Below are 26316 nucleotides of genomic sequence, written 5' to 3'. Positions count from 1 at the left end.
ATTGGCTTGGCCGGGTTTGAAGAGGTCACGGGAAAGAAGGATGTGAGGGAAGACAAACAGCTCGCCTGTGTCTAATAACAAACACTCAACAGGCTGTTCCCTTTCTGCGGATTTACAAGCCAGGGCCTGGCGCTTCTCAGCTGAGCTCCTGGGAGTGGGGAAGACGAGGCTCACGTTTCTAACCGTCCGGGATTAGTCAAGGGGCCGTGAGCTCTTCCTGCGGCTTATTCCCCAGTAGCCATCCAGGGCTCCACGGGACCAAAAAGAATGGACTGAAGCTTTTGTGGCAAAGATCCAACAACGTGGGGGACGTTCCGGAGACCTGGGCCTGCTCTGCTGAACGGGGTCTGCTGCCAGGAGGTGCCGGGCTCGGGGGGCCGAGGGTCTGGGCTGGCGCCCGGGACCTCTGCCCAACGGTGTGGCCTCACAGGTGCTCCCGGTGGGAGCGCAGATAGCGCCCAGAGCTCAGGACACTGCGAGCCAAGGAGGGGCCTGAGGCACTGGCGGGCTACCAGGGCGGTTCTCCGGGCAGGGCGAGGTCTGCAGAGCGTGCGAGGGCGCCCTCCGCTGGAGAGCCGGGGGGCATCGGGTCTGGTTCAGGTGGCATTGCTTCCCCAAAGGCCCTCACCTCGGCGTCCGTGTGCACCCCACCAGTCATGACTGATTGACTCTACTTTCTCAAGTGTAAATTAATGGGGGAAAAGATTTTCAGTTCAAGATAGCAGAGTACAACCTGAAATCCATCCTGTCCTTCTCAAACACATCAAATTCAGAGAAGAAAAAAAGTTAACAATGAAATCTCTGACACACAGAAATGAAAAAGGCAATTCTGTATGTACTTGAAATAGGCATTTCTCTGAAGGAAAGAAATAGGGAAAACCCCACAGCCCGTGTCTTAGCCAGGAGGCAGGAACTCAGCCAGGGTGAATGCACAGGGCTTTGGGCCAGGCCCTCAGTCTGGGCCCAGCTCTGGAGAGCAAAGCGGAGAGCCCCCTGTGACAGGCCAGTCTCCACCAGCAGGGGGGCAGGGGGGCAGGGAAGAGGGGAGAGACCAAAAGTGCCCTCCCTGTCATGTCACAAATGGAGTCAACTCAGAAGATCAGAGTGTAGAATTTGGGAGGGAAGGAAGGCCAGACATATTAATGAGCTTTTATTTTTTTTCCTGGAAGGGGGGGGGGGGAGAGAAATTTAGTTATGACTGCTAGAAATGTAAGGAAAACCACTAAAATAGAAATAAAATGTACAGGTGTTCAAAATTGGCTCAAGGAACTAAATAACCACAAAAGAAATGGAACCCGTGATCAGATCACCCCTAAGCAGAGGCCGCAGCTCCAGCTGACCTTTCATGAGTTCCAGTCGCTCTCAGGAAATGACCATTTTTACGCTCAGCGAACTCCTGTGCTGCATAGGGAAAAGGTGGGAGTGGCCCACCTCATACAAGGAAGCTCACTGCTGACACCACTATTCAACCGTAGCCTGAACTTCTTAGCTGGCGCAGAAGGTAAGAACAAGAAACCTGATATTGGATAGGAAGAGACTCAACTCTCATTACTTCTTAACAATATGACCATCAGCATGGAAAATAGAAAAGCTTGAATGGACACACTTTTATAACAGGGGAGTCCATTAGGGGATCCAGATACAGACTCAATAGAGGCAAATCAGCAGTTGTCTATTCACAATCAATAGCCGATTATAAAATGTTAGCAGAACAGATATCACAAAAACATAGAAATGCAAAACATCACATAAAATTCCTGTAGTCAAAAATGTGCAGCCCTGACCAGTTTGGCTCAGTGGGTAGAGCATCGGCCTGCGGACTCAAGGGTCCCAGGTTCGATTCCAGTCAAGGGCATGTACCTTGGTTGTGGGCACATACCCAGTAGGGGGTGTGCAGGAGGTAGCTGGTCCATGTTTCTCTCTCATCGATGTTTCTAACTCTCTATCCCCCTCCCTTCCTCTCTGTAAACAGTCAATAAAATATATTTAAAAAACAAAACAAAACAAAAAAACTTAAAAAAAAAAGTGCAGATATTTTTTTAAAAGAAAACATCCTAAATGTTTAGTGAAGCACCTAAATGATCTGAAAAAATGAATGACATCCCATTCCTGGGTAGGAAGACTTAATATTGTACAGATTGGATCTTCTCTAAATTAATCTACAGGCCAGTGTATATAGCCCAACATTCTTTAGGCATTGCTGTGTGTCCGGCACTGCTCACTCATGGTTCCCATCCTTAGCAGACATACGTCACCTTCATTTCCTATTACAGGAAACTGAGGCGCAGTTCCAGGGTCAAGATGGGAGGCTGGGTGACTTCCAGGAGGCTGTGCAAAATCCAGGGAAAACTGAGGGCCATGGGGGCCATGGGGGCCAGGGGGCAGAGCCTGAAGGCACAGGTACAGGAGTGTTCAGAAGGCAGAGGTGGCAGGATGCAGGGAATCTGGGGAGATCTTGACACACGGCCCCTCCCCCCCATTGTGGCCTGGAGGCTGGTGGCAGAGGCAGATGCTGACATAGAATGGGACAGGTGCAGAGGGAGAGGTGAGAGCCAGGACCTGGGACACCTCGGAGAAGGGCTTCCTGCGAGGTGACATGAAGTGGAGCCTGGCAAGCAGGTGGGGAGGGGGTTGGAGTGGGGGATGTAGGGTCAGGAGACCTCAGGCCAAGTTCTGGCAGATGCTGTGCTGGGCAGGCCACTCAGTGTTGCTGATACTCTATCCTCTTCTGAAAACAGGGGCTCGTCATTCCTACACCCTAGGTTGTAGGAGGATTAAAGAGATAACACCTGGCGAGTGCTTGGCACACAGCCTGGCGCTGGATGAATGGGAGACCCTGCCCCTCATGCTCCATTTCCCATCATCCCATGTCCAGCCATCTCCTGTCCCAGGCTGCCTTCTCCCACGGCCTTGTGTTCCCTTGACCCAATTAGAGAGGAATAAGGAAGGCATCCATCCTCTGGCTCCACCCTGACCCCTCTTCTTCCACCCCAGAGGGAGGCATTCGTGGGCTCAAGTCTGAACTCCGGATTAGCTGTGTAATCCCCAGACCTGTCTGGGCAATCTCTTTCCCCAGCCAGGAGAGGGGCCGTGGCTGGGAGCCAGGGCTGCTGGGCTCTGGGCCTGTTACTGCCTTACCCATCTGTAAGACATTAGACAAGCTGCCATTGTTTTTGGCGCCTCTTTTGGAAATACCACAGACATCCCACGACTGTCACATGTGTGTCAACTGTTCTGTAGGTTTGTGGTGCGTGGGGCACTCTGGGAAGGGAGGCCTGGATTTGACTCCAGTTCTAACACTCTAAGTCAGCGGTTCTCAACCTGTGGGTCGCGAACAATGAAAATACATCCTGCATATCAGATATTTACATGACGATTCATAACAGTAGCAAAATTACAGTTATGAAGTAGCAACAAAAATAATTTTATGGTTGGGGGTCACCACCAACATGAGGAACTGTATTAAAGGGTCGCAGCATTAGGAAGGTTGAGAACCACTGCTCTAAGTGGATGCCCATGGACAAGGCATGAAGCCTCCATGGGCCTCAATTCTTTTCATGTATAAGATGAAACTGACATAGTCATGAGGGTCAGGCCGTTTTCTCCTCCCCCCATGCACTTGTGCATACAGGAGCTGCACACTAAATGCTAAACCTACAGAACGTGGGAAACACCAGAAACTGGCAGGAGGCGACGCGCAAGGCTTGTTTACTTGAGGTTTGAAAGGCTGGATCCAGAAGCAAACGCTCAGAAAGTGGGCCAGTGGTTGTCCCAGGGGGCAAGTGCTTACCAAGCCTGGTGTTCGAAGGAAGGCGGGTCGGACTACATCTCCCAGAAGCCCCAGCGTTATCCAGGCCACTTCCGGCCCCTCCTAGAGGCGGGGCGAAGGGCGGGGTGGGAGAGGCGCAGGGACGCCTGGGCGCGCCGCCGGCGCCGGGGCGCGTGACGCGCTTCCTGTGCGCCGCCTAGCGTTTGGGTCGCGCCGGTTCCTCGGCCTCAGAGCCGTGAAGGTGACAGCGGGAGGTGACTGTGCTGGCCCCCGCGATGCTGGCGGCACGGCGACTGCTCGGCGGGTCGCTCCCCGCGCGGGTGTCGGTGCGATTCAGCGGCGACGCGGTGAGGCCCGGCCTGGCTCGGACCAGGGGTGTTCGCGGGCGGGTCTCGCTGCCGGGTCCCCGCGCGCGCTGTCCCGTGGGTCTGTAGTGCCTCCTAGAGGACCCGCCTCGTCTCCCCGGTCCCGCAGGAAGGTAGCCCCTCCGCCATGGGTGTAGAAGGGGAACGGTCCCAGCGGGAGGCTGACTCCCTCCCTCCTCGGCTTCCCTTGGGGAAGTTTGGAAGGTGATGAAGCGTCCGAGCCTCATTCCTTCCTCGCCACAGCCTGTGGCTGAATGAGCAGATGCAGAAAACTGGAGAGGGTTATGCACCGCCCGAGTCCCCGCTCAGCGCTCTGCCTCCCGTCGTGTCTTTTAGGCAGCGGTTCTCAACCGTGGCTGCACATTAGAATCACCTGGGAATCTTTTGAAAATCCTGATTTCTGGGCCTCATCCTCCGGAAATTGTTTCTTTGTTATGGGGTGGGGCCACAACGTTAGTAACAAAGAAACAGGATTTCCGGAGGATGAGGCCCAGAAATCAGGATTTTCAAAAGATTCCCAGGTGATTCTAATGTGCAGCCACGGTTGAGAACCGCTGCTTTTAGGGGATCGGGCTCTGGGAGCCGGTTCCCCAGCGCTCTCAGCTGGGTGCTCACCCATGGCTTCTGTAGAATTCCAGATCCCACTTCTCCTCGTCAGTTTCACCCCAAGTGGGTCTCCCCCCACCCAGTCCTAGCGAGGACCTTCTTTTCCATCAGTAAACACATTTGGCTTCCAGCAGAGCTAGTAACATAAGGCCCTGGCCTAACCAAGGTTCCGTCCAGCAGGACAGCCAGACAGGGAAATGGACCCGCCATTCACTGGGCTCAGGGTGGTAGTATGGTGCTGTGGGCTTTGGCCACGGGTAGACCTCAGCTCAGATCCTACCTGCTGCTTTTGGCTGTCTGCCCTTACATAATGCTCCGAGCCTGAGTTTCCTTCTCCATCAACTCATTCCTGTCTCAGGGTTATGAGAAGAAACAGGGTTTTGGATATAAAACGCTTAGCCTAGTGCCTGCTGAACAGGAAGTGGTTCCTAGGCGGTGGTGGTAGCTATGATGCTACCAGGGTTCTGAGGCTTAGGCTCCTACCCTCTCCCAGCCCAGCCCCGTCTAATCAGGGGGACCTAAGAATCTAGCTTCTGGCCTGGCCCCTCATGACCCCGAGCTCTGCTGGGCCTCCTGACCCTCTTTGTCTTTGTCCCCAGACAGCGCCCAAGAAAACTTCATTTGGCTCCCTGAAGGATGAGGACCGGATCTTCACCAACCTGTACGGACGCCATGACTGGAGGTGAGATGGTGCCCTTAGCCTGGTGGGCCGCAGGGCACGGCCTCCCCTTCACCACCTTCCCTACTCTGTCCAGGCTGAAAGGTGCCCTGAGTCGAGGTGACTGGTACAAGACGAAGGAGATCTTGCTGAAGGGGCCTGACTGGATCCTGGGTGAGATCAAGACATCTGGCTTGCGGGGCCGTGGAGGCGCTGGCTTCCCCACTGGCCTCAAGTGGAGCTTCATGAATAAGCCCTCAGATGGCAGGTGTGTGTAGAGGCGGAGATGGGGTTGCCGGAGAAACCTGCGGGTGGCTTTGGCTTACCCAGGGCTTTGGGTTGTTACCTTGGAGTGAATAAAGTGGGAAAATGTTACGGGAGCTTAAGTAGGTGGGACTCGGTTCCCTCTGGTGTTGCCCAAGGGAGACTCGAAGGGTAGCAGAATCAGAACAAGATTTTGTTTTTAATCCTCCTGAGGGTATGCTTACTGATTTTAGAGAGAGAGGGAGGGAGAGCAACATGGATGTGAGAGAGAAACATCAATCGGTTGTCTCCCTTGCACACCCCTACGGGGGATCGAACCTGCTATATAGGTATGTGCCCTGACCAGGAATTGAACCCAAAACCTCTGGTGTACAGGACAGTGCTCCAACAAACAGCCACCTGGTCAGGGCAGCACAAGATTTTGACTCAAGCGACTTAATTGGTCAATTCCTAGCTCTGCCGTCTAATCATTAAGCTTGGGCAGTCTCGGCCTTTTTGAACCCCAGTGTTCTTTTTTCTAAATGGATATTATATTTTGTGGGGATTAAAGAGATAATGTTTGCATGGCTTTGGGCCTGCTCATTGGTCAGCACATAGCAAATGGTACATGTCTGCTACTGTACTTCCCTCTGGCCTCAGTGAGATGCTGAAGGTTCCGAAAGCCCGTTTTGACCAAGAGCAGAGTTCGGGCTCTTGGGAACGCACAAAGAGACAGCAGAACCGAGTTTGGACAGCAGAACCGAGACCCTTCCTGTGGTCCCAGCACCCAGAGGTGGGCTAGACAGGGAGCTTCCTGTCATTGTGCTGAGCGAGCAGAAGCCTGGGAACGTGTTGGGAGGCCAGCGGGGTTGGCGGTCAGAGGAGACATCTCTGAGGCTTGGCTGGCAGAGGGGGGTTGAAAGACCCTCCCTGCTGGCCTGTAGCCTAACTGACCTGCTGGCCCCCACAGGCCCAAGTACCTGGTGGTGAACGCGGATGAGGGGGAGCCGGGCACCTGCAAGGACCGGGAGATCATGCGTCACGACCCCCACAAGCTGGTGGAAGGCTGCCTCGTGGGGGGCCGGGCCATGGGTGCCCGTGCAGCCTACATCTACATCCGTGGGGAATTCTACAATGAGGCCTCCAATCTGCAGGTGGGCTGGGGAAGGACATCAGAGGAGGTGCCCCATGTGTACTCGCCGCCACTCGCCTGGCATAGTCACGCTTAGATCTTAGCGCCTAATCCGTGCGGGGTCCCGCTGGGAGAGTGCTGGTCACTCCTGCACGTGTCAGGCTTGGCACATGGCTCTCAGAGGCCTCCTTCTCTGGGCCTTCCCAGTATACTCCAGAGTCTCAGCTTGGGGGAGGTTTTCCAGGGCTCCGTGACTTCTAGGGTGTGGGTGGGCTGGGGAGCTCACAAGAGGGCGTATTTCCTGCGGAAGGGTCAGTGATCAAGAGGCAATTCTTAGCCTGGCGACGCCTGCAGTATAGGCCCGCATAGTAGCATCACGCATAAAATTTATTGTTATCACGGACTTTAAAGTTAAACCTCTAGGACTGTGGTCGGCAAACCGCGGCTCGCGAGCCACATGCGGCTCTTTGGCCCCTTGAGTGTGGCTCTTCCACAAAATACCACGTGCGGGCGCGCACGTACAGTGCGATTGAAACTTCGTGGCCCATGCGCAGAAGTCGGTATTTTGTGGAAGAGCCACACTCAAGGGGCCAAAGAGCCTCACGTGGCTCGCGAGCCGCGGTTTGCCGACCACTGCTCTAGGGTCTTGCCCTCTATTGCAGAAGTAGTACTTATCATGAAGATAGGAAACCACACACACAAGAGAAAAATCTCACACAGACCCACTACCTAGAGAAAGTACTTGCTGAATTTTTCATGATTCTAAAATCGTTCTTTTAAAAATAGATGTAGTTGGAGAATTAAGTTGTTGTTCCAATGGCATGCACACTGTACAAGTCCTCACCCCCTCCCAGAGCGTCCTCCATTCCTGCCAAAAGGGGGCTTTTGCCCTGGATTTGGTGATGGGCCTGTATTCTCCCCTCTCCTCTGCCCCCCGCATACACACAGTATCCCCAGACCCTTGGGGACAGTGACCTCCCCTCTCACCCTTGTCCCACAGGTGGCCATCCGAGAGGCCTACGAGGCTGGTCTGATTGGCAAGAACGCCTGTGGCTCCGGCTATGATTTTGACGTGTTCGTGGTGCGCGGGGCTGGGGCGTATATCTGCGGGGAGGAGACAGCGCTCATCGAGTCCATCGAGGGCAAGCAGGGCAAGCCCCGCCTGAAGCCGCCCTTCCCCGCAGACGTGGGTAAGATCCGGTCCAGTCCTGGGCCTTGTCCTGGGTCCTGCAGGATCCGGGATCTGGGTTCGGGTCCCCACTGGTCTTTCTTAGGGAATTTCTGAGTTCCTTCTGCACTGGGGCCAGACGCAGAGTCAGTGGCAACAACATAGAGGCTCCACCGGTGCCACCTGCCTCAGCCCCCACGCCAGACACCCAAGTCCCCTCCAGCCCTCTGGGAGCAAAGGGCAGGGGGTGAACAAGGCAGTGCAGGACCTGCTGGGCTTTGGGGTCCAGTGGGGATGAGAATGATAAAGCAGTAGAAGGGGGCTGTCTGCCATGGGAATAGGACCCTGGGACAGACCCATTGCCAGGAAACCCACCCCGACTTGCCCCATTTCCTCACAGGAGTGTTTGGCTGCCCCACCACTGTGGCCAACGTGGAGACAGTGTCTGTGTCCCCCACCATCTGCCGCCGAGGGGGTGCCTGGTTCGCTGGCTTTGGCCGCGAGCGTAACTCGGGCACCAAGCTGTTCAACATTTCTGGCCACGTCAACCACCCTTGCACTGTGGAGGAGGAGATGTCGGTGCCATTGAAGGAACTGATTGAAAAGCATGCGGGTGAGGCCTGGGGCCAGGGGGCAAGGGTCAGGGCTGGGCATCCGGGGAGAGAGCCAGGGCTGGAAGGGCCTGGGGCTGGAGTGGGGGTTGATAGGCCCTGGGCTCAGGACCAGGCAGGTTTGCTGGTCCCAGCCCTGACCACCCATCATTTTGGGGACTGGGACCCAGGGGGTGTCACGGGTGGCTGGGACAACCTCCTTGCTGTGATCCCCGGCGGCTCCTCCACCCCACTGATCCCCAAGTCCGTATGTGAGACGGTGTTGATGGACTTCGACGCGCTGGTGCAGGCACAGACAGGTCTGGGCACGGCTGCGGTGATCGTCATGGATCGCTCGGTAAGGGCTGGCCCCCGCTTCCCACCCAGTCCCCACCTCTTGCCAGCCTGCTTGGTACCCCTCCCGTGGCTTCTCTGAGAACTCTTGCCAGCTCTTGCGTCCCAGACCCTGCAGCCTGAGATATAGGTGGGCAAGGGGGGAGCAAGGCTGCTCTGAGGCAGGGTGCCATGGAGCGTGGGCAGTGCAGGATGCCCAGGGCGGGTCGGGGAGTGGCAGGACACTGGTGGAGTCAGAAGGGGCTGCTTCTGGGGACAGGCTCAGGCCCTGGGTACCTGCTCACTGTCCTCTGTCTCCAGACGGACATAGTGAAAGCCATCGCCCGCCTCATTGAGTTCTACAAGCACGAGAGCTGTGGCCAGTGCACCCCGTGCCGAGAGGGTGAGCACAGGGCAGGGTGGGGCTTTCCCTGTGGCTCACCCTGGCCTGGGTTGGGCAGAGGTCAAAGGTGGGGTGGGCTCTGGACCCTGAATAAACAGATGCTGCCCGGCCTGCTGTGGCCTCTCAGTCTCTTCCTACTGTGGCTGCAGGCGTGGACTGGATGAACAAGGTGATGGCCCGCTTTGTGAGGGGGGACGCCCGGCCGGCTGAGATCGACTCCCTGTGGGAGATCAGCAAGCAGATAGAGGGTCACACCATCTGTGCCCTGGGCGACGGGGCCGCCTGGCCCGTGCAGGTACTCACTGCCCTGCTCTGTGGCACTAGTGTGGGGCTGCTGAGAACCCAGGGCCTTGGGGATTTTTAGACCCTGGTTCACACAGTGCTCCCACCCCTTCCCAGGGCCTGATCCGACACTTCCGGCCGGAGCTCGAGGACCGGATGCAGCGGTTTGCCCAGCAGCACCAGGTCAGGCAAGCCGCTGCCTGAGCCTGCTGCCCTGGGCTGGTGTCCATCATCCAGACGGCGGGACAATAAAGCAAGTGCTGCCCACCATCCTGCTGCAGCTTCTCTGTGGCCTTGCTCTCCCCCTGCACCTGAGGTCCATTACTCATGGGGCCTGTTTCCCAGGTGGGGGGGCTTGGAAAGGATAGGCCAGCTCAAGCTCATGCCGTGAATCCAGACCTTGGCCTCCTATGGGTCAGCGAGTCTGTCCTAGACCATCCTGAACACCCAGCCTTCAGTGCAGGAAGCGGTGGGGAGGAGGGCAGTGCTGTGGCCTGCGGTCCACACCTGGACCCTTGAGGGTGGGGACAAGGAGCGCAGGGTCCAGTTTGCCCTGTGAGGTGATGGGCCAGGAAGGAACAGGCTTGGCTTAGTCTGGACCAGAGGAGACGTTTATTCCTGCTTCCTGAGGGGGCACTGGGCGCATTTGGAAGGGGAGGAGGAAGGAAGCAATTTAACTAGGGGCTGGGCACGGTGGGTGAGGCAGCCCTGGTTCCTCCCACTCTGGAGGCGTCTGGTCAGTCTGGGGAGGAGCAGTGAGCAGGGCCACGCGGGTGCCCCCGCTAGTCGCTGAGCTGGAGGGGCGCACTGCCGTCCAGCGGGTGCCACAGCTCCAGCCGGTGGTCACTGTGGCCCAGGCACTCTCTCCAGTGCCGCTGGCGCTCCCCACCAGCCCGGCCACTCAGCTGCACCCCGCCTGGATTGGGGGATAGGAGTCAGGAGATGTGCGGGAGCCCATTGGGCCCCCCACCCAGCTCCCCTGCCTCCCCACTCACCAATGAAGTCGTTGGCTGGGCCCAGGTCATAGTCCCATACAGACACCAGCAGGGTCTTCTGGGCCAGCTCCTCCCTGAGGCCTGCGTAGAAGAACTCCTGCCGGAGGAGACAGGAAGGAAGGGGCAGCCTCGTCCTTCCCAGCTTCGGAAACAGGCTTAGGCGGGTGCGGGACTCGGGTCAGCTGGGACCTGTGTTTCTGACTGAGGCAGTGTGCTGACCGCCCCCCCCCCCCCCCCCCCCCCGGGTAGCAGGACTGCCCTGGCCCGGCCCTGGCCTACCTCGTGGAATTCGGGGTTCAGGGTCTTCTTCCGAACACTGGTCTTATATTTAGTTTTTTTCCCCACATTTGGATGCAGGAATCTGATTGGGGAGGATGGGGTCGGGTTAGGTGTGGCTCTGGAGAGGTGAGCCCCAGAGGGGCTCTGAGGAATCCCCATGCCCACCTGTCCACCCTGTTCACACTCACAGGCGGACGAAGGGGTCCGAGTAGCCATTGGCATCCATGGGGGCCAGGTGGGCGCATCGCAGCACCCCGACCAGCAGGCCGCCCCGCTGAGAGCTGTAGCACAGTGACAGCAGGATGCGCCCGCGCTCCTCCCCAGCCACCTCTGCCACCTCCTGCAGGGTAGGCTGGGGTCAGCCCCTGTGGCCCAAAGCCCACCCACCCACCAGTACGGCCAGGGTGTGAGCTCAGACTGGCTGCAAAGAAGTCAGGGGCCAATGATTTAACTTCACGGTTCAATTTCACAAACTCATGGACCTGGTGCCCTGGAAGGGACTGACTGGCACAGGTCAACTGTTCCCTCCAGAACCTAAGAGGGGGAGGGGCTTGCTCAGGCCACGTGACTGGGCAGTTCCCATCTTTGCCTGGAGAGGAAGGGGACTGATGTTGAGAGCCACAGACAGGCCGGGCCCTTGCTGATGGCCATCCACTAGGTGCCCACGCCACCCTCCTACGGGTAAAGCCCATGTCTCGGGAGCAGCTCAGAGAGGCTATTCTCCACTCAACACCCGCCCTCCTCACCCCACCATCCTGGGGACCAGATGCCGAATGCCTTTGCCACGAGGAGCCCGGGGGAGGCTGGGAAGGACATGTGCCTCCCATTCTTAACATAGGAGTCGATTTGCAGGAAGTCCAACCACCGCGCTAGCATTCAGTTCTTCCTATGGGAGCGTCCGTGGGCACCTGCCGTGCACCCCCGCCCTCAGTGAGAGGGTCAGGAAGTGGGCGGCACCGGTTACCAGCCCCACGGAGATGGGACTTGCCTGGCCTTTAGGCATCAGCTGCAGTAACTTGTGGCTCCACTAGGCGGCAGGGCAGCAGCACTGGACCTTCCATCCGAGAGGGGCCTGGGCCAGTCCTGCCTCAGCCTTGCAGCATCCCTGCCCCTCCCAGGCCAAAGGGGTTCTGGCCTGTCTTTGGTCTCCCCTGGGGCCCCTCCAGCCACTGTCACTGCCTCCTGACAAGGGCTTTTCTAGGGCTACCAGCCCTGGGAGTGGCACCCACGTTGACCCCTGGGAGCAGCCAGTGAGTCCCAGCTGTCCATTCCCTCCTGCCCTCCCAGCTGCTCTGGCCTCAGACAAACCCCATCAGTTTCAGCACCTGCCTCCAGGTGGCCTGCGGGCTTTGTGTATCCCAGTGCCCCACACATACTCTGGCCTGGCTGCCCCCAGGGCTCCGAGCACTCGCAGAACATATGGGGGGTGGCCTCTGTCTCCAAGCCCACCTCCCCACCTGCCTGATGCCCGAGTACCCCAGGCCTGTCCCCTTCACCTCCTGCTCAGTTCCACTGTCCCACGCACCTCATACAGGGACATGCCCCGGGATGTGTCCAGGCGCTCCGGCCTCTTGGTCTGAAAGGGCAGAGAGCCTGGTCACCTTGGCCAGACACTGCCCAAGTTTCCCTCCCTGCCCGCCCCCTCCAGCTCCCCCATCACAAGATTGCTGGACCCCAAAGCCCCACCTCGTGTGCCACCGGACTCACCAGCCTCCGCTTCTCCAGACACACACTGAAGCTCCTGGCTCGGTTGGGCACCAACCTCCTCAGGGGCACCCGCAGCTCCCCCAGGGGAGGCACTCGCCGCCGCCGTGGCCGCAGCCCTGGGTCCTCACACACACACAACCTGGTGGCCACCCAAGTCAGACCTGGGCAGGCAAGCCCCACTCCCCCCTGTCCCCTTGGGCCCAGCCTCAAGCCTCACCGCAGGGTCTTGCGCCCAGCATCCTGGTGGGTGAAGCCGTGGTAAGTGAGCGTCTCTTCCCAGACAGGCCCCCTTGTGCCCCGAACGGTGCGTGTCCTCAGCTGGCTGGCCTGAGGGCCAGGCAGGGGGGGTTAGGGCCTCCTCGGCCCCAGGGCCCCACCCTGGCCACCTCCCCAGTAGAACCCCCAGTTGTGCAGCCTGCAATGGGAGCTCCAGGCCTGATGCCCAGGCCTCGTGGGGAGGATCCGGCCAGGACAGGTGGGTGTGTGGCTGAGGGGCAGCAGCAGGAGCCTGGGTCTTGCCCTCACCTTGCTGGCCCCTGGCAGCAGATTGGCTTTGACATAGGTGTCCAGGGAGCCTGAGGCTGGTGGCTTGAGGCCCTGGGAAGAAACAACAGATATGGGGCAGGCCTGTGCCCCAGGCCCACGGCTCAGGGACCCCCGCCCACCCATCCTTACCTTGGCACGGTGAGCCGTGCAGTGCAGGGTGCTGTTGTCCGCATCAAAAAGAAGTGTGAACTCGAGGGTGCCCAGGGTAGCTAAGGGCAGGTGGCACGCAGGTCAGTTCCTCTGGCACCCTGCCACCGTGGCACCATGCCTCCTGCCCTTCCCCTCACAGGTCAGATGCCCGGGATGCCTGAGACCCCATCCTGGCTGGGCTGGGCCCAGGGTGTCCTCATCCGCTGCCCCCACTCACCGCTGTCGTCTGAGTCTCCCTCTGGCTCTGGGTCTGGCTGCGGCTGGGGTGCAGAGCTGGCGGGAGACACTGCAGGGTGTGGGTCTGGGGCACCCCGGGCAGGCTCAGCAAAGGGGTAGAAATGCGGGAAGTAGTCAGAAATGAGGGGGATGGGCTGGATGGGTCCCGGGTTCACATCGATGGCCATGTGCTCCTGCATGCTCACCCGCTGGGGCCGCCTCCAGCCCGCTGCTGCCGTGCCCGCCATGGGGGCTCAGGCCAGGGAAGGGGACTCAGACAAGCCCCCTTGGACGGGGTATGAGGGGGCCACACGGGGCCGAGACATGGTGAAGAGGCATCGCTGAGGGTGCTGAGAAGGGTCCTGGGTGGCAGCCGGGGACCTGAGGACAGAGGGCAGGGTTGGGTGGGTGGGGAAGAAGTGGGGGGCTTCAGCCTGGAGGGAGACCCCGTGTGCTAGCAGTGCCTGCTGGGCACTTACCTCTCTGAGAGCTCTGCCACCTGGCTCTGTTCGCTGCTGGCGCTGGGTATGCGCCTGACTGAGGTGACTCATCTGTGTGACCAGGGCCTCCTGGCACCCGCGAGGGGGGGCGGAGCTCAGAGCCCACCTCCAGGGCTCAGGAGAGGGCACTTCCCTGCCCTCAACTCCAGGGGTCCCTTACTTAGCATCAGCCTCCCTCCGCCCTTGTCAGCCCCTCCCCCTATTCACACGCCCTCAGTTATTTTTACCACCGTCATGGGACCTGCTCCAGGGCGAGGAGGCCGGATGCCCAGTGGTGACAGGGGTGTCAGGGGCAATGGGAGGGGGGTGTGGGGATGAAGAGGTAGGTGAGAGGGAAGGGGTGCAGGAGGAGGGAGCATGTGGGGGGGGGTGGGAAGGGGCGGGGTGTGGGGCACTTTGGAAGGTATGGAGGGGCGCAAGGGGCGGTGAGATGGAGGGTTCATGTGGAATGGGAGGGGTGCCCGGGAAGGAGGGGCCACTTGGGGAGGAGAGCATTGAGGTCTGGTCCCCTTGCAGCTCAAGCTTTTTGAAACATGGATGGAATCACATCAACTCCTCTCTCTCCTTTTGTGGGCTTGGAATAAAGCCCACCCCATCACTGAGGCACACCCCTAGGCACCCCTCATCTCCACATTACTCCTCATGGTTTCCGTGACACCCCAAGCTTTGTGCATGTGCAGCTGCTGCCCTAACTGTCCTACTCCACCCTTTGACCTGGCTCACTCCTGTCTTTGGTTTCAAGGTCACGCTCTGAAGGGGAACTTGGCTGGCTTTTACCTGCTCAGCATTCCCGTTTCCCAGTCAGTGGTCCTTTGGAGGCCACCCCTTCCCTATTCCCAGCCTAGGGGGTTCATCCTCCTCCCCAGGGTGGTGCCGCAGACCCTGCCAATCAATGAATTCCAAATCCAGCAGGACACGTGGCAGGCTCAGGGAAGGCCTGCTGGGTCACAAGTCAGTGCCGTGCAATTCTGGGTCACACTGGCCAAGCAACTCTCTTTTCTGTGGATGGAACACTGGTGCCCCCCTAGAGCTGTTGCCCTCTCCTCGCCTCTCTCTGTGGAATAGAGACTGCTCCTGGGAATGAGGCCAACACAGTGGAAAGCACAGCCAGAGAGAGAACCCCTGGATACAGCCATGCCTGAAGCCGCTTTAACCCTGGAGTTCATAATCACCATTCCCCTTCTGGCAACGTCAGCTAGTGGGTGCAGCTTTCTATCACTTATCCTGGCTAAACCTGCCCAGTCCACAGGCCAAAGTCCAACTGTCCCTGCCCCCCCCCCGAACTCTTACACAGAATCCTGTATAATTCCACTATTATTTATATGTGATCGTTTAATGTGCAACCACACGATTATCTGGTCTAAGGTCTCCTTTAGTCTGAGCCCCACCCCCCCTGCTCCCCCAGAGGCCAGGACAACATCTGGCTGGTCCGCAGACGTGGCCCCAGCACAGCAACTGGTGCATGGTGGGTGCTCATTAGTCACGGGCAGGGCTCCTCTCCATATTCCTGCGGCCCAGCAAGTGGCCAGCCAGGCACGGAGGAAGGAACCTACAGTGGCTAAGGGTCTGGGCTCTAGTCAGAGAGGGCCCGGTTCAAATCCCAGCTCGGTCAAGCTGTCTGTCCTCTCTGAGCCCAGCTCACCAGCCGAGGACAGTGCTGGCCCCACTCACAGGGCTGAGGTGAGGGTGAAATGATGCTGAGTGCCTGGTGCAGGGTAAGTGCCCACTGCTGAGGGTGACAGAGTGCTTGGACAGGGGTGCCCCAGCCAGGAGACCAGCTGTCCCATGGCATCTGCTCGAGGTCAGGGCCCTAGCGCAGAAGATGCAGTTGCCCAAGAGTTTGTAAAGGCTCTTTATTCAGTCCTGAGGTGGCGCTGGCCTGGCAGGGTGAGGGCAGGGGCTGCCAGGGACCAGTCTTCAGCCCTGGAGCCTCCACGCCCCAGGGAAATCCAGGCGGGGCTGGTAGGCGCCAGGTACCAAGACCTGCAGGGTGAACTCGGTGATGATGGCGGTGAGCCCCCAGACGCGGTGTGGCCCGTGCAGGAAGACAGGCATTGTGTAGCGGAAGTGGCCACCCTTGCAGAAGTGGGTGTAGCCTTGGTTCTGCACCTGCAGCAGGTGGGCCAGGGGCAGTGCAAACACTTCCTCCACCTATGACAGGAGGCAGCGAGAGGGTGGACAGAGGGCTGACCATGGCAGCTTCCCCCCATTGGGACAACCCAGTCCCCCGGCATCCTTGCCCCTACTCACCTCCTCGGGGTTGGGCTGGAGGCTCTGGGGATCCAGCGGGCCCACTCCGGCGAGCACCGGCACCACGGTGTTCTTTGCCTGGGCCAGGGAGGCAGGCAGTCAAGGGAGGCATGGCCTTGGCAGGCCCTTGGGGCTGGAGAAGGGAGGCTGAGAGGGAGACCCCACCCTTGCCATCCAGAGGCCGTTAGCAGTCAAGGCCAGGTCCATCTGGCCCCTGTCCTGCGTGGGGCTCACTCCAGCCAGGCTGACCGACTCAGTTTCCCCATTCAGGCCCCTGGGCCTTCGCAGATGTTCCCCCACTTAGAACAACCTTCTCTTACTTTTACTACCTTGAAACCTGCCGCTTGTCATTCAATCCCTTCCTCCCCTATGGTCCTTCCCCAACCCTCATCCACCAAGCTGAGCAGAGCTGGCTCACCCCAGAGCCACTTCCACCGGAACCTGAGCCTCAGTATCCCTGTGAGAAGAGGATAAAAATACCCCTGGCCCCGCCCTGATGGGTGGTGGCGGATGGGAGAGGAGGGACAGGCAGGTGCCTGGTGCTCACTGCATTCTGCACCTGCGGGAGTCCCTGACCAGCTCCTTGTCCCTGGGGCCCCGGTGCCTAGCCCAGGGCAGAAGAGTGGGTGAATGGGGTGAAGGGTGGCTGTGGCCTCAGAGCCTGGTGGGCTCACCTGGTCATAGACGGGCTGCAGGACACCCCACACATGGTCCTCGGGCACAGCCAGGCCCAGCTCCTCCCGGGTCTCCCTCAGGGCCGTGTGCACCACATCCTGGTCAGCCGGGTCACACTTGCCACCTGGGAAACTAAACAGGCACAGGAGCCTGGTCCTTGGACTGCTGGGCACGGACGGCGGGGATGGCGGGGCGGCAGAGGGCCAGTGACCCCTAAGCGCCTGCCCCGCGTTTAGTGAGGCCTCCGGACCTCCCCAGGCTCTTTACCTCCTTGAGCAATGGAGGTGAGGGAGAGGGCCTGGAACTCGTGCAAATTCTGTCTGTGGCAGCCCCCAGGCGCCCACAGGGACCCTAGGGTGTCCCCAATTTCCGCCGAGGGCGGGGCCAGGGCGGGAAGCCGGAAAGCCCCGCCCCACGGCTTTCAAGACTCTGGGACCAAGTCTTCCTACCGCGGCCAGGAGAGGTGCTGCCCCTCTAGGGAGGGGGTCCCAGCTCAGAGAGGGGTCCCAGCTCAGAGAGGGGGGTCCCAGCTCAGAGGGAGGTGTCGCGGGCACCAGGCGATGCGGGCGCGCTTGGAGGGAGCCGGCGCGGCGCCCGGGCCGACGGGCTCTCCGCAGAACCATTCTCCAGAGGCGCAAACCGAGGCTCGGAGAGGCTCAGTGCCCTCCCGCCAGCGGGGAGAGGAGTCCCGGGCGGTGTACCTGACGTCGCCCTTGTGCCTCCCGACCAGGCGGCTGGACCGCAAGGTGTAGAGCAGCGCCGGGACTCCGCGCACCGAGCACAGCGGCACGAGCACCGCGGCCGCTGCGGGCCGCGCGCGGAACCGGGCCGTGGCCTTTGCCAGCAGCTCCCGGCAGCGCCGCTCGCCCTCCGCCGACAGGCAGTCGGGCAGCATGTCCGGCCGGGCGCCGCCGCGGGAGGCGGGGGGCGGGCAGCGCTCGGGAGCTCCGACCCGGCGCGGGCGGCGCAGCGAAGGGCCCGAACGCCCGCCCCGCCCCGCCCCGCCCCAGCCCTTGGGGCTCCGAAGTTGCCCGGGCGGTTTCAAGGCACAGCGGTGTAAGGGGCGTGGCCTGCGCAAGGGGCGTGGCCTGCGCAGGGGGCGGGTCCCAGAAGGGACCGGTGGGCGGGGCCGGAAGGGGCGGGGGCCGGTGTCCTGGCTGCCCGCAGAGGGCGGCCTGGGCCGGGCCGGAGCTGGGATGGGTGGTCAGGCTTGTGTGTCCTCGACCTTCGGTCGTGCTCGGCCCGGGGGCGAACTCAGCCCTTCCGACGCGGAGCTCAGGAATCGGGGTGTCTTGCTGCGGAGGCCCCGCCGGCTCCCGTCCCTCTGCGCCCGTGTGTGTCCGTTCCTCTCCAAGGACCTCACAGGAACTGCTCCAAGATGGGCGGAGTCGGCGTTTAGGGGGTTCATGGGGCGCCCCCTAGATATCAGGGGCCGCGCCGCGACCTCGCGCTCCCGGGACCCACTCCGGCCTGGCCTTTCCCGGAGCTGTGTCCCCTCTCCCTCTCCTTTCTACTCCTTTTTTCCTTTTTCCTCTCTACTCCTTTAGGTTTAAATGTCACTTTCTCTAGAACAGCGGTTCTCAACCTGTGGGTCACAACCCCCTTGGGGGTCGAACGACCCTTTCACAGGGGTTGCCTAAGACCATCGGAAAACACATATATAATTACATATTGGTTTTGTGATTAATCACTATGCTTTAATTATGTTCAATTTGTAACAATCAAAATACATCCTGCATATCAGGCATTTACATTACGATTCATAACAGTAGCAAAATTACAGTTATGAAGTAGCAATGAAAATAATTTTATGGTTGGGGGTCACCACAACATGAGGAATTGTATTAAAGGGTCTCGGCATTAGGAAGGTTGAGAACCACTGCTCTAGAAGCTCTCCCGTGTCAAGTCTCTATCAGATTCTCAAGTCCCTCCCCCACCCGATCGTGGCCCCCGTGGCCATTGCCTATGGTGGTTCTGTAACCCTCGGCCAGACGACCCCAACCTGTGCACAGCACCTAGACGTTGAGTGGCAGGTGTCATCAAACCTTGACTTGAGCAAGTACCTCTCTGAGCTGCAATTCAGGCCTCATCCGGGCACACAGATAGGGAGCAGGAACTCCGCCTCCCACCCAGCCCTGCCCCTCGCTGGTGTCACCACCTTTACCATCACTGTGCTTCCAGGGATGCTGGTGGCACTGGGAGAGCTTTGGGGTGTGCAGCCCAGGCTCTGGCATTGGAGTGTCCCTGAGGCCCTCCACCCTCAGCCCTGAGGACAGAAGCGCTCTGACCACCCATGCCAAATGGTTTAATGTTTGGGGTAAGGAAGAGGGGGAGCAGGGTCTGGAGGAGTCACCCCCAAGGCAGAAGGGTACAGGTCGGGAAGTAGGAGGCCTGGTTCCTAGCCTGGCACCATCCCAGCCTTGCTGAGATTCTGGGCAGGTAGCCTCCCTCTCTGGGCTTCTGTGTTCACTGCTCTCCTTGGGGAGGGCGGGGCGTCTCTGCAGAGGTGAGGCTGGAGGGCGTGGGGTCCAGGGTAAGAGGACTGTGTCCACAGGGTACCCATCATCACTGAGGGTCCTGCTGAGACCTCAGGCAGGTGGCAGTGGGAGCCAGGAGCCCCATCCCAGCTGGGAGGGGCAGGCCCCCCTGATCCCTGTCAGCCTGGATATTGGGGAGGGGATATGGCGTCGGCCGGGCCCTTGGGATTCCAAGAGAGCTTGAGGCTCCAGGGTACAGGTCCTGATAGGCGAGGGCCCGGTAGGTGGCGGGGGCCAGCAGAGCCTCAGGGGTGGCCAGCAGCTGGTGGTGGAGCCGAGCAGGGCTCCTGGAGGTGGAAGCTGGAGCTTTGCTGGGATCTGAGGGAGGAAGTGGTCTGAGCGAACCCCAGCCTCCCCGCACAGCCACACCGGCCCTTCTCCGCTTCTCCCATCCCAGGTTGCCCACCTCAGCCTTTGCTCCTGCTCTTACCTCTGCCTGGGATTTCTTTCTCACTTTCTCCTTCCCAGTCCTGCAAGGCCCAGCTTGGGAACCACCTTCTCCAGGAAGTTCACCTGTTCGACCCCCCTACCCCCTTAGAAACGTGTTCCTACCCTGTTCTCTCTGCCCTGGGCCCCAAATTGCCTGAGAAATCTGCTTCCCCTCCTGTCCACACAGGTGCCCAGTGGGCTGCTGAGTGAGCCGGAGCCTCTTGGAAGCGTGTGGTGCTGCCCCCTGGCTGCTCACCCACCGCGTGGGCTCTGGTCCCCCTGGGGACCAACCTTTCTCCTGCTCTGTGCAGCCCCGCAGCAGGCAGGGCCCGAGGCTGCTGTGACTCCGGGCCGGGACGCTGGGCAGGGGCTGTGCAGATGCAGTCCTGGAGATGGGCAGGCAGGGATGGGGCAGGGGTCAAGGTGAAGAACCACGCCAAGGATCTGGTTCAGTCAGCCCATGAGACCCCAGGACCAGTCAATGGGTGTGGCCCTTCTAGGGAGCCCAAGCCCTAGCAGACGCCTGGGGCTGGGGCTGAGGGGCTGGGCCAGGGCAGCGGGAAGCCTGACAGGGGTCAGTACCAGGAGTCCGGGTCACTCTCCCTAAAGCCCTTGGCGAAAGGGTTGCTGGCGATTTTCAGCTGCGTGATCTGCAGAGAAGAGAGTGAAGTTATGGGTCAGCCCCGACCTGGGGAAAGGCTGTGGGGCCCCAGGCTCACCCATCCTTACCTCCCTGGACCCCCCAGTCAGGAGGCCCCGGGACCGGGAACCACCGCGGGTGTGAAGGGAGGGGAATGACCGGGCAGATGCTCGCTGAGGCCCCGGAAGGAGAGAAGGGCTGGGGTCTGTGTGCATGGGGCAGCTAAGACTTGAGCCTCAGTCTCCATCCCTGTGAAATGGGCTGGCAGGTGCCCCATGAGCTGTGGCCCAACCCACCCGGTGGTTCTGATATGCTGTCACGGCCGTGAACTGGGTCTCCGTGAACACGAAGGACTTGAAGTTCTCCTGGGCGTAGCGCTCGCTGTCCTTGCGTGGGTCCACGAAGACCACGTGGAAGCGGGGCTGGTAGCGGTGCATGGAGTTGAGAATGATCTGTGGGGGGACAGCAGCAAGCTGGCACTGAGGCTGCACGCTGTCCCCGGGCAGGGAATGCCCTGGGCCTGCTGCCACCTTGCTGGTGCGGGTGGTACAGGCCCCCTTAGGTTGGAGCATCCTTGCTGCTTTGCTTTCTTTCACACCCACATCTCGGCTGCCCACCTTGCCTTCAGAACTGTCCACTACCTGATCGCCTCTCCCACCCCAGGGCCTCCACCCCATCTGGCCTCCATCATCTCACCTGGGTCTCCTCAGCTGCCTCCTGGCGGGTCTCCCTGCCTCCACCTGGCCCCTCCGTTCGTTCTCCACACAGCAACCCCAGTGAGCCATCGCATGCCACCCCCTCCTCAACACTCCCCTGTGGCTCCCGCCCCACCCAGAGTAAAAGCCAGAATCCTCTCTGCAGCCACCTGATGAGCAGATGAGCCTGGCCTAGAGCCTCTCCCCACCCCTCCCCCTCCTCGCTCCAATCCAGCCACGTGGCAGCGTCCATCCGTCCATCCGTGCAGTCCCCCAGCTCCCCCCCACATTTCTCCGTGCCTCCGCCCACCTGAACAGCTCCCCTTCTAGATGCACGGGCTCCCTCCTGTCCTTCCCATCCTGCCCACATTCTCTGCAGCAACTTCCTGGTCCCGAGGGAGCAGCCGCCCCCAGCCCCGAACGTTCCTGGGTCCTTTTTGCTCCTGGCTTCATCACCCCCTGAGACATCGAGACCAGTGTTTCCTGGACTTTTGCTCACCATCGGCCCTGCCCCCAGGAGGTGAGCCCTGGGGGGCACGGTCTCTGATTGAGAGTGTCAGCCGTCCTGTGTGACCCACAATGGGCCTGCTCCGTGTGGGTGGTCCATACACTGCCCATGAGAGGGACAGTGTTTGCTGGAACATTCCCACTCCCCCCGCCCCCCCGGCCCCCGTGCCTGCACAGTCCCCTCTGCCGCCCAACCGCAGCAGGTGAGCTCGGCGCCCCAGCGGTGGCCAGCAGCAGTGGGTGGGGATGCTGGGCAGCAAGGCCATGGGCACCAAAGGCCCAGCCAGGCCTGGCTCCCGACTTCGTCCCCATCAGGCCCCTGACTAGGCCCGGGCCCTCCCCCGTGGCCGGGGCCTCACGTGGCCGTTGTCGTCCAGCAGGTTGTTGGTCAGCTTGAGCTTGTCAAAGGACACAATCTGGCGCATCCACTGCGCGCCCTTGGCCGGTGAGTCGGGGTGGAAGTGCACACGGCCGGGCGTGGCCGGGTCCGCCTTGCCGGCCACCAGCCAGGCCGAGCTGTGGAAGGCGTACCTGGGGAGCAGAGCGGGGGTGAGGGTGCCCGTCTGCATCACACACACCCTCACCTGCTGCCCCTGCCTGGAGCCAAGTCTGGCGGGCAAAGGGGCTGTGAGCGCCCACGCACCAGCCCATCTTGCACACAAGGAACCAGAGGCTCTGAGAGAGTTCTGTGGTCCCACCCGCTGCCCTGGGTTAGCCCACGCTGCCTGTCCAGGCTGCCCACTGCCCACCGTCAGCTGCCTGGGCTGGTGCCCCTGCCACCAGACTCCCCAGTGTTGCCCCCGGATAGGCCTCCCTGGTGCTGCTTCATTGGCCCCTGCCTCCCCGGAGTGCAGCGAGGGGCCGACTCCCCATCTCAGCACCGGAGGACTGAGCCCCTTCCCCGGTGGCCCCCACACCTGTATCTCTTGTCATCCAGGGGCACGAAGTCCATGAGCAGGGCGTAGTCAGCCAGCGAGTCCATGCCCAGGATCTTCACCTGGAAGGTGGGGAACATCCTCCTGCCGGAGGGAGGTGCCCAGCAGCCTGAGTGCGGCCCCAGCCTGGCCCGGCCGCACCCACAGGCACACCGCCCCTGCCGCTCACACCTGCCTGCCTTGGTGACGATCATCTCTGTGCCCAGCTGGTGGAACTCCTCCCACAGAGTCTTCATCTCCAGCTGGACCGTCACGCTGGACACGTGCGGGTTCTTGGGGCCCTGCCTGGCGGGCTCACCCATGGCTTGGGCCCCTGTGGAGCCAGTGGAAAGGCCTGATGGGAACGGAGAAACCAGCCGGGGCTCCCAGCTGGAGCTGCTCATGGGCAGGGGGTAGGTCTCGGAGGCTGCAAGTACCCCAAGGCCTGCGGAGAGGAAGGCTGGGGAGAGAGGACAGAAGCATGGGCCCTGCTCGCCCCCACTCCACCCAGCTAGCCCTCCGCCTCCAGGCTGCATCTAGGTGCCTCTTTCTCCAGGAAGTCCTCCCTGACTGCCAGGTCTGTGTGTTCCCACAGTTAACGTGACTCAGCATCACCTTGTAAGGTAAATGCTCACTTATCGATCAGACCGTCAAACCTCAGAGGGAAGGTAGGGAGGGTGGGGGTAAGGGGGAGAGATCAACCAAAGGACTTGTATGCATGCATATAAGCCTAACCCATGGGCACAGACACCAGGGGGTGAGGGCATGAGCTGGGGGGTGAGGGGACAAAGGGGATAAGGACACATATGTAATATCTTAATCAATAAAGAAAATTAAAATAAATAAATGAAAAGCTCCCGGAGGCCGGAGACCAGGCCTGGCTGGCTCCCCAGGGGATCTCGGAGCTGTCAGGTGGCCGCGAGCAAATGGTTTCACTTCCCTGAGCCTCAGTTTCCACATTCATCACCAGGGCTTCGTAGAACCTGCTTCCTAGGGCTGATGTGAGGATCTGTGAGGACCCCTGCAGGGCCTGGCACACAGGAAGCCCTTCACACATGACACATAATATAGATAATGGGACACCTGAGATTGGGGTGCTTGGGGTGGGGTCTGTCTCAGCTCCATGGAGACCCCACTGCCTTGTCCCCTGAAGAAGAGCTGCACTGAGAGGAGATCCCCCACATTACCACGAATTGCTCTTGCCGTCTCTGACCTGGAAAACCCGCCCGAATCCTGCCTCCGGGAGCCATCTTTCTGCTCTGGCCTCCTCACTTTTTTTTCTCAAGATCCTGCCTTTTGATCTGCCATCCTGGCACAAGCCTTGGCCAAAAGCTTTGTTGTGGGGAGCCGGCACGGCCATGGCATACTCATGCCAGCTCAGCCCGGTTCAGTGACCCTGAGTGGGGGCGATGAAAGGCTTAGAAAAGACAGACAAGAGAATGAGCTGGGTCTCGGTGGGACGCTGCTCCTCTGATGGAGAGACAGGCCAACGCCCACAAGCCGTGTCTTTATTTTATAGCAGATGCACGAGGCAAAGTCAGGGCGTGACCAAGATGTTTACAACATTCTCGTGGGTTTCAGTCCCACTCAGCTACATGCACCTGAACTCTGTCACTCAGGCGCGTGGGGCCACGTGTTCGGACCACAGGTTCAAGCTTACAACTCCAGCTGTTGGCTATCATTGTGCTGGGCGGGCTCTGCCCTCCAGCTGTGACTTGCACGTGGCCACGAGAGGACTGTGCCTTCTCCTCAGTCCAAGGCTTGACCCTGTCCAAACACCGTAGCGGCTCCCCACACTTTGTCCCCCTCCACCCTTCTGGTTAAAAAAAAAATCCTAACTACAAGGAGATACTGCTTTACACCGCGAGGACGGTGATTCTCAAAACAATAACAACACAGAAAATGATGGGCTGGTGAGGAGGTGGAGCAACTGGAACCCTGTGCACGGCTGGGCGGCCTGTAAAACGGTGCGGTCGCTGTGGGAAACAGAATGGTGGTCCCCAAAAACTAGACTTAGGGTTACCACGCCATGCAACAAGCTAGGCATAGACCCCACAGAGCTGGGCAGCGACCCGAACGCGTAGCTGTACATCTGTGCTCACGGGAGAGTGCTCACAATAGGAGTGGTGGGAGCAACGCAGGTGCCCATGAATGGATAAGCAAAGTGTGGTCTGTCCAGACATGACTCACTGCCCTTCAGCCCTACAAAGACGGAAATTCTGCCCGGCCGGCGTGGCGCAGGGGTTGAGGGTGGACCTATGAACCAGGAGGTCACGGTTTGATTCCCAGGCCGGGCACCTGCCTGGGTGGCAGGCCCGATGCCCAGTGTGGGGCGTGTGGGAGGCAGCTGATGGATGATTCTCTCTCATCACTGATGTTTCTATCTCTTTCTCTCTCCCATCCTCTCTGAAATAAATAGATAGATAGATAGATATTTTAAAGAAGAAGGAAATTCAGGACATATGCTGAGTGACATAAGCCAGACAGAAGGACAAATACTGTACGATTCCACTTACAGGAAGTCCCTAGAGCTGTCAAATTCGTAAACAGAAAGTAGGGCGGTGGGTGCCAGGAGCTGGGGGAGGGGAGGGGAAGTTCGTGTTTAAAGGGGACAGCGTTTCAGTGTTACAAGATGCAAAGCGTCCCGGAGCTGATGGTGGTGACGGCGGCACAGCAGCGTGAATGTGCGTCATGCCCCTAAACTGTGCATTTTAAAATGGTAAATTTAATGTTATGTACATTTTACACAATTAAACATTTTAAAATAGAAAAAAAATCCTGAAACACAAGTGATTAGTTACTAGCAGCCCCAGGAGAAGCTGGGGATCTGGTAACACCATGGGACCCCCTGGGCAGAGGTAGAATATCGGTGTCAGATGGATGGACAGACAGACAAATAGGTGGGTGGAGGGAGCGTCTAAAGAGCCAAACTGGCCAGAGCTGGCACTGAGGCAGCGCCTGGTAAGAGTGGGGGCCCGGGACCACATTGGAGAAGGGGCATCTTGCTAAAGCCCCCGGTATTCCTGGGGGCTGGGGGTGGGGTGGGATGTCTGGTCTGCATACCCCAGTGGGCGTGACGGGTGGATAGACAGATGGCCCCACCATCTGGGACCAGGCCGTCAGGTGGGCAGCTGCAGGAATGACATCCAGGTATGATGCCAGCCCCTAGCGTCCATGGTGGTGGGTCCCAAGGGTAGAAGCTCATGGCTTTGCTGGGCCCCAGGGCTTCCCAGGCTGGTCACTGGCTCCCAAGTCTTCTCTGAGCCCCCTGCCCATCCCAGCCAATGCCCTGCCCTTCAGTGCCCTCAAAAACCAGGGGAGGGGGGAGTGCTGTCCTCGGCCCAGTTCCCCTAAAACCAGCACTGCTCAGGTCGGGAGATGCCCATTTCCACAGGCATCGAGTCCGTCTAGGGAGAAAGTTAGGTGCTTCTTGTCTAGCCCTCGCCTTGATGCTCAAGGGGTGAGGCCCAGAGAGGGGAGGGGACAGGCCCAAGGTCACCCATGCCTGATAAGGCGTTCACCTCCAGAAGCAGCTCTGTCCCCTGCCTGTCGGCACCCCATAACTGCACCTGGATGGCTGGGAGTCCACCAGCCCCGCCCTGACAGCCTGGGTGCCCTGCCTCACCCTCTTGCCTGGGCCTGGGTCCAGCGGGGTTTCCCTGCTCTGCCCCACTCACTCCGGAGCCTGTACCCACACTGTACCTGCCATGCGGACGGCCGGATGTCC

The 26316-nt window shown here is 59.9% G+C and overlaps 4 protein-coding genes across 5 annotated transcripts; 1 reads left to right on the top strand and 3 right to left on the bottom strand.

Annotated features, from left to right (window-relative positions):
- Positions 1-3945: 3945 nt before the first annotated feature.
- On the top strand, positions 3946-9819 carry NDUFV1 (NADH:ubiquinone oxidoreductase core subunit V1). Its single transcript, XM_036326432.1, has 10 exons — positions 3946-4116; positions 5340-5422; positions 5496-5666; positions 6612-6795; positions 7774-7963; positions 8342-8554; positions 8723-8889; positions 9186-9267; positions 9417-9562; positions 9667-9819. Exons 1-10 carry the CDS (start codon positions 4045-4047, stop codon positions 9751-9753), a joined length of 1395 nt encoding a protein of 464 aa, XP_036182325.1. The 5' UTR covers positions 3946-4044; the 3' UTR covers positions 9754-9819.
- Positions 9820-10138: 319 nt separating this feature from the next.
- On the bottom strand, positions 10139-13820 carry LOC118665211 (double C2-like domain-containing protein gamma). 2 transcript variants are annotated; one of them, XM_036326433.1, is made up of 10 exons: positions 13444-13820; positions 13206-13285; positions 13056-13127; positions 12748-12857; positions 12531-12669; positions 12349-12399; positions 11012-11163; positions 10824-10905; positions 10545-10641; positions 10139-10465 (listed from the first exon to the last, which is right to left on the bottom strand). In XM_036326433.1, the coding sequence occupies exons 1-10, from the start codon at positions 13688-13690 to the stop codon at positions 10332-10334; spliced, it is 1164 nt and encodes a 387-aa protein (XP_036182326.1). In that variant the 5' UTR covers positions 13691-13820; the 3' UTR covers positions 10139-10331. The 2 variants fall into 2 exon arrangements, with proteins under 2 accessions (XP_036182326.1, XP_036182327.1); XM_036326434.1 differs by having other exon boundaries at positions 10323-10465; positions 10545-10699.
- Positions 13821-15776: 1956 nt separating this feature from the next.
- On the bottom strand, positions 15777-17875 carry NUDT8 (nudix hydrolase 8). Its single transcript, XM_036326431.1, has 4 exons — positions 17569-17875; positions 16867-16999; positions 16193-16270; positions 15777-16093 (listed from the first exon to the last, which is right to left on the bottom strand). The coding sequence occupies exons 1-4, from the start codon at positions 17760-17762 to the stop codon at positions 15860-15862; spliced, it is 639 nt and encodes a 212-aa protein (XP_036182324.1). The 5' UTR covers positions 17763-17875; the 3' UTR covers positions 15777-15859.
- A 1199-nt stretch (positions 17876-19074) lies between these two features.
- Positions 19075-26298, bottom strand: TBX10 (T-box transcription factor 10). The gene is made up of 8 exons (XM_036326952.1): positions 26292-26298; positions 22782-23049; positions 22593-22694; positions 22035-22206; positions 20770-20925; positions 20416-20483; positions 20125-20219; positions 19075-19722 (listed from the first exon to the last, which is right to left on the bottom strand). Exons 1-8 carry the CDS (start codon positions 26296-26298, stop codon positions 19433-19435), a joined length of 1158 nt encoding a protein of 385 aa, XP_036182845.1. The 3' UTR covers positions 19075-19432.
- Between the last annotated feature and the right edge of the window lie 18 nt (positions 26299-26316).

The sequence above is a fragment of the Myotis myotis genome, unplaced genomic scaffold, assembly GCF_014108235.1.
Source record: "Myotis myotis isolate mMyoMyo1 unplaced genomic scaffold, mMyoMyo1.p scaffold_m19_p_10, whole genome shotgun sequence".
Classification (NCBI taxonomy): domain Eukaryota; kingdom Metazoa; phylum Chordata; class Mammalia; order Chiroptera; family Vespertilionidae; genus Myotis; species Myotis myotis.
Note: the sequence above shows the minus strand (reverse complement) of the source record. Positions and strands in the feature narration are given on the sequence as shown.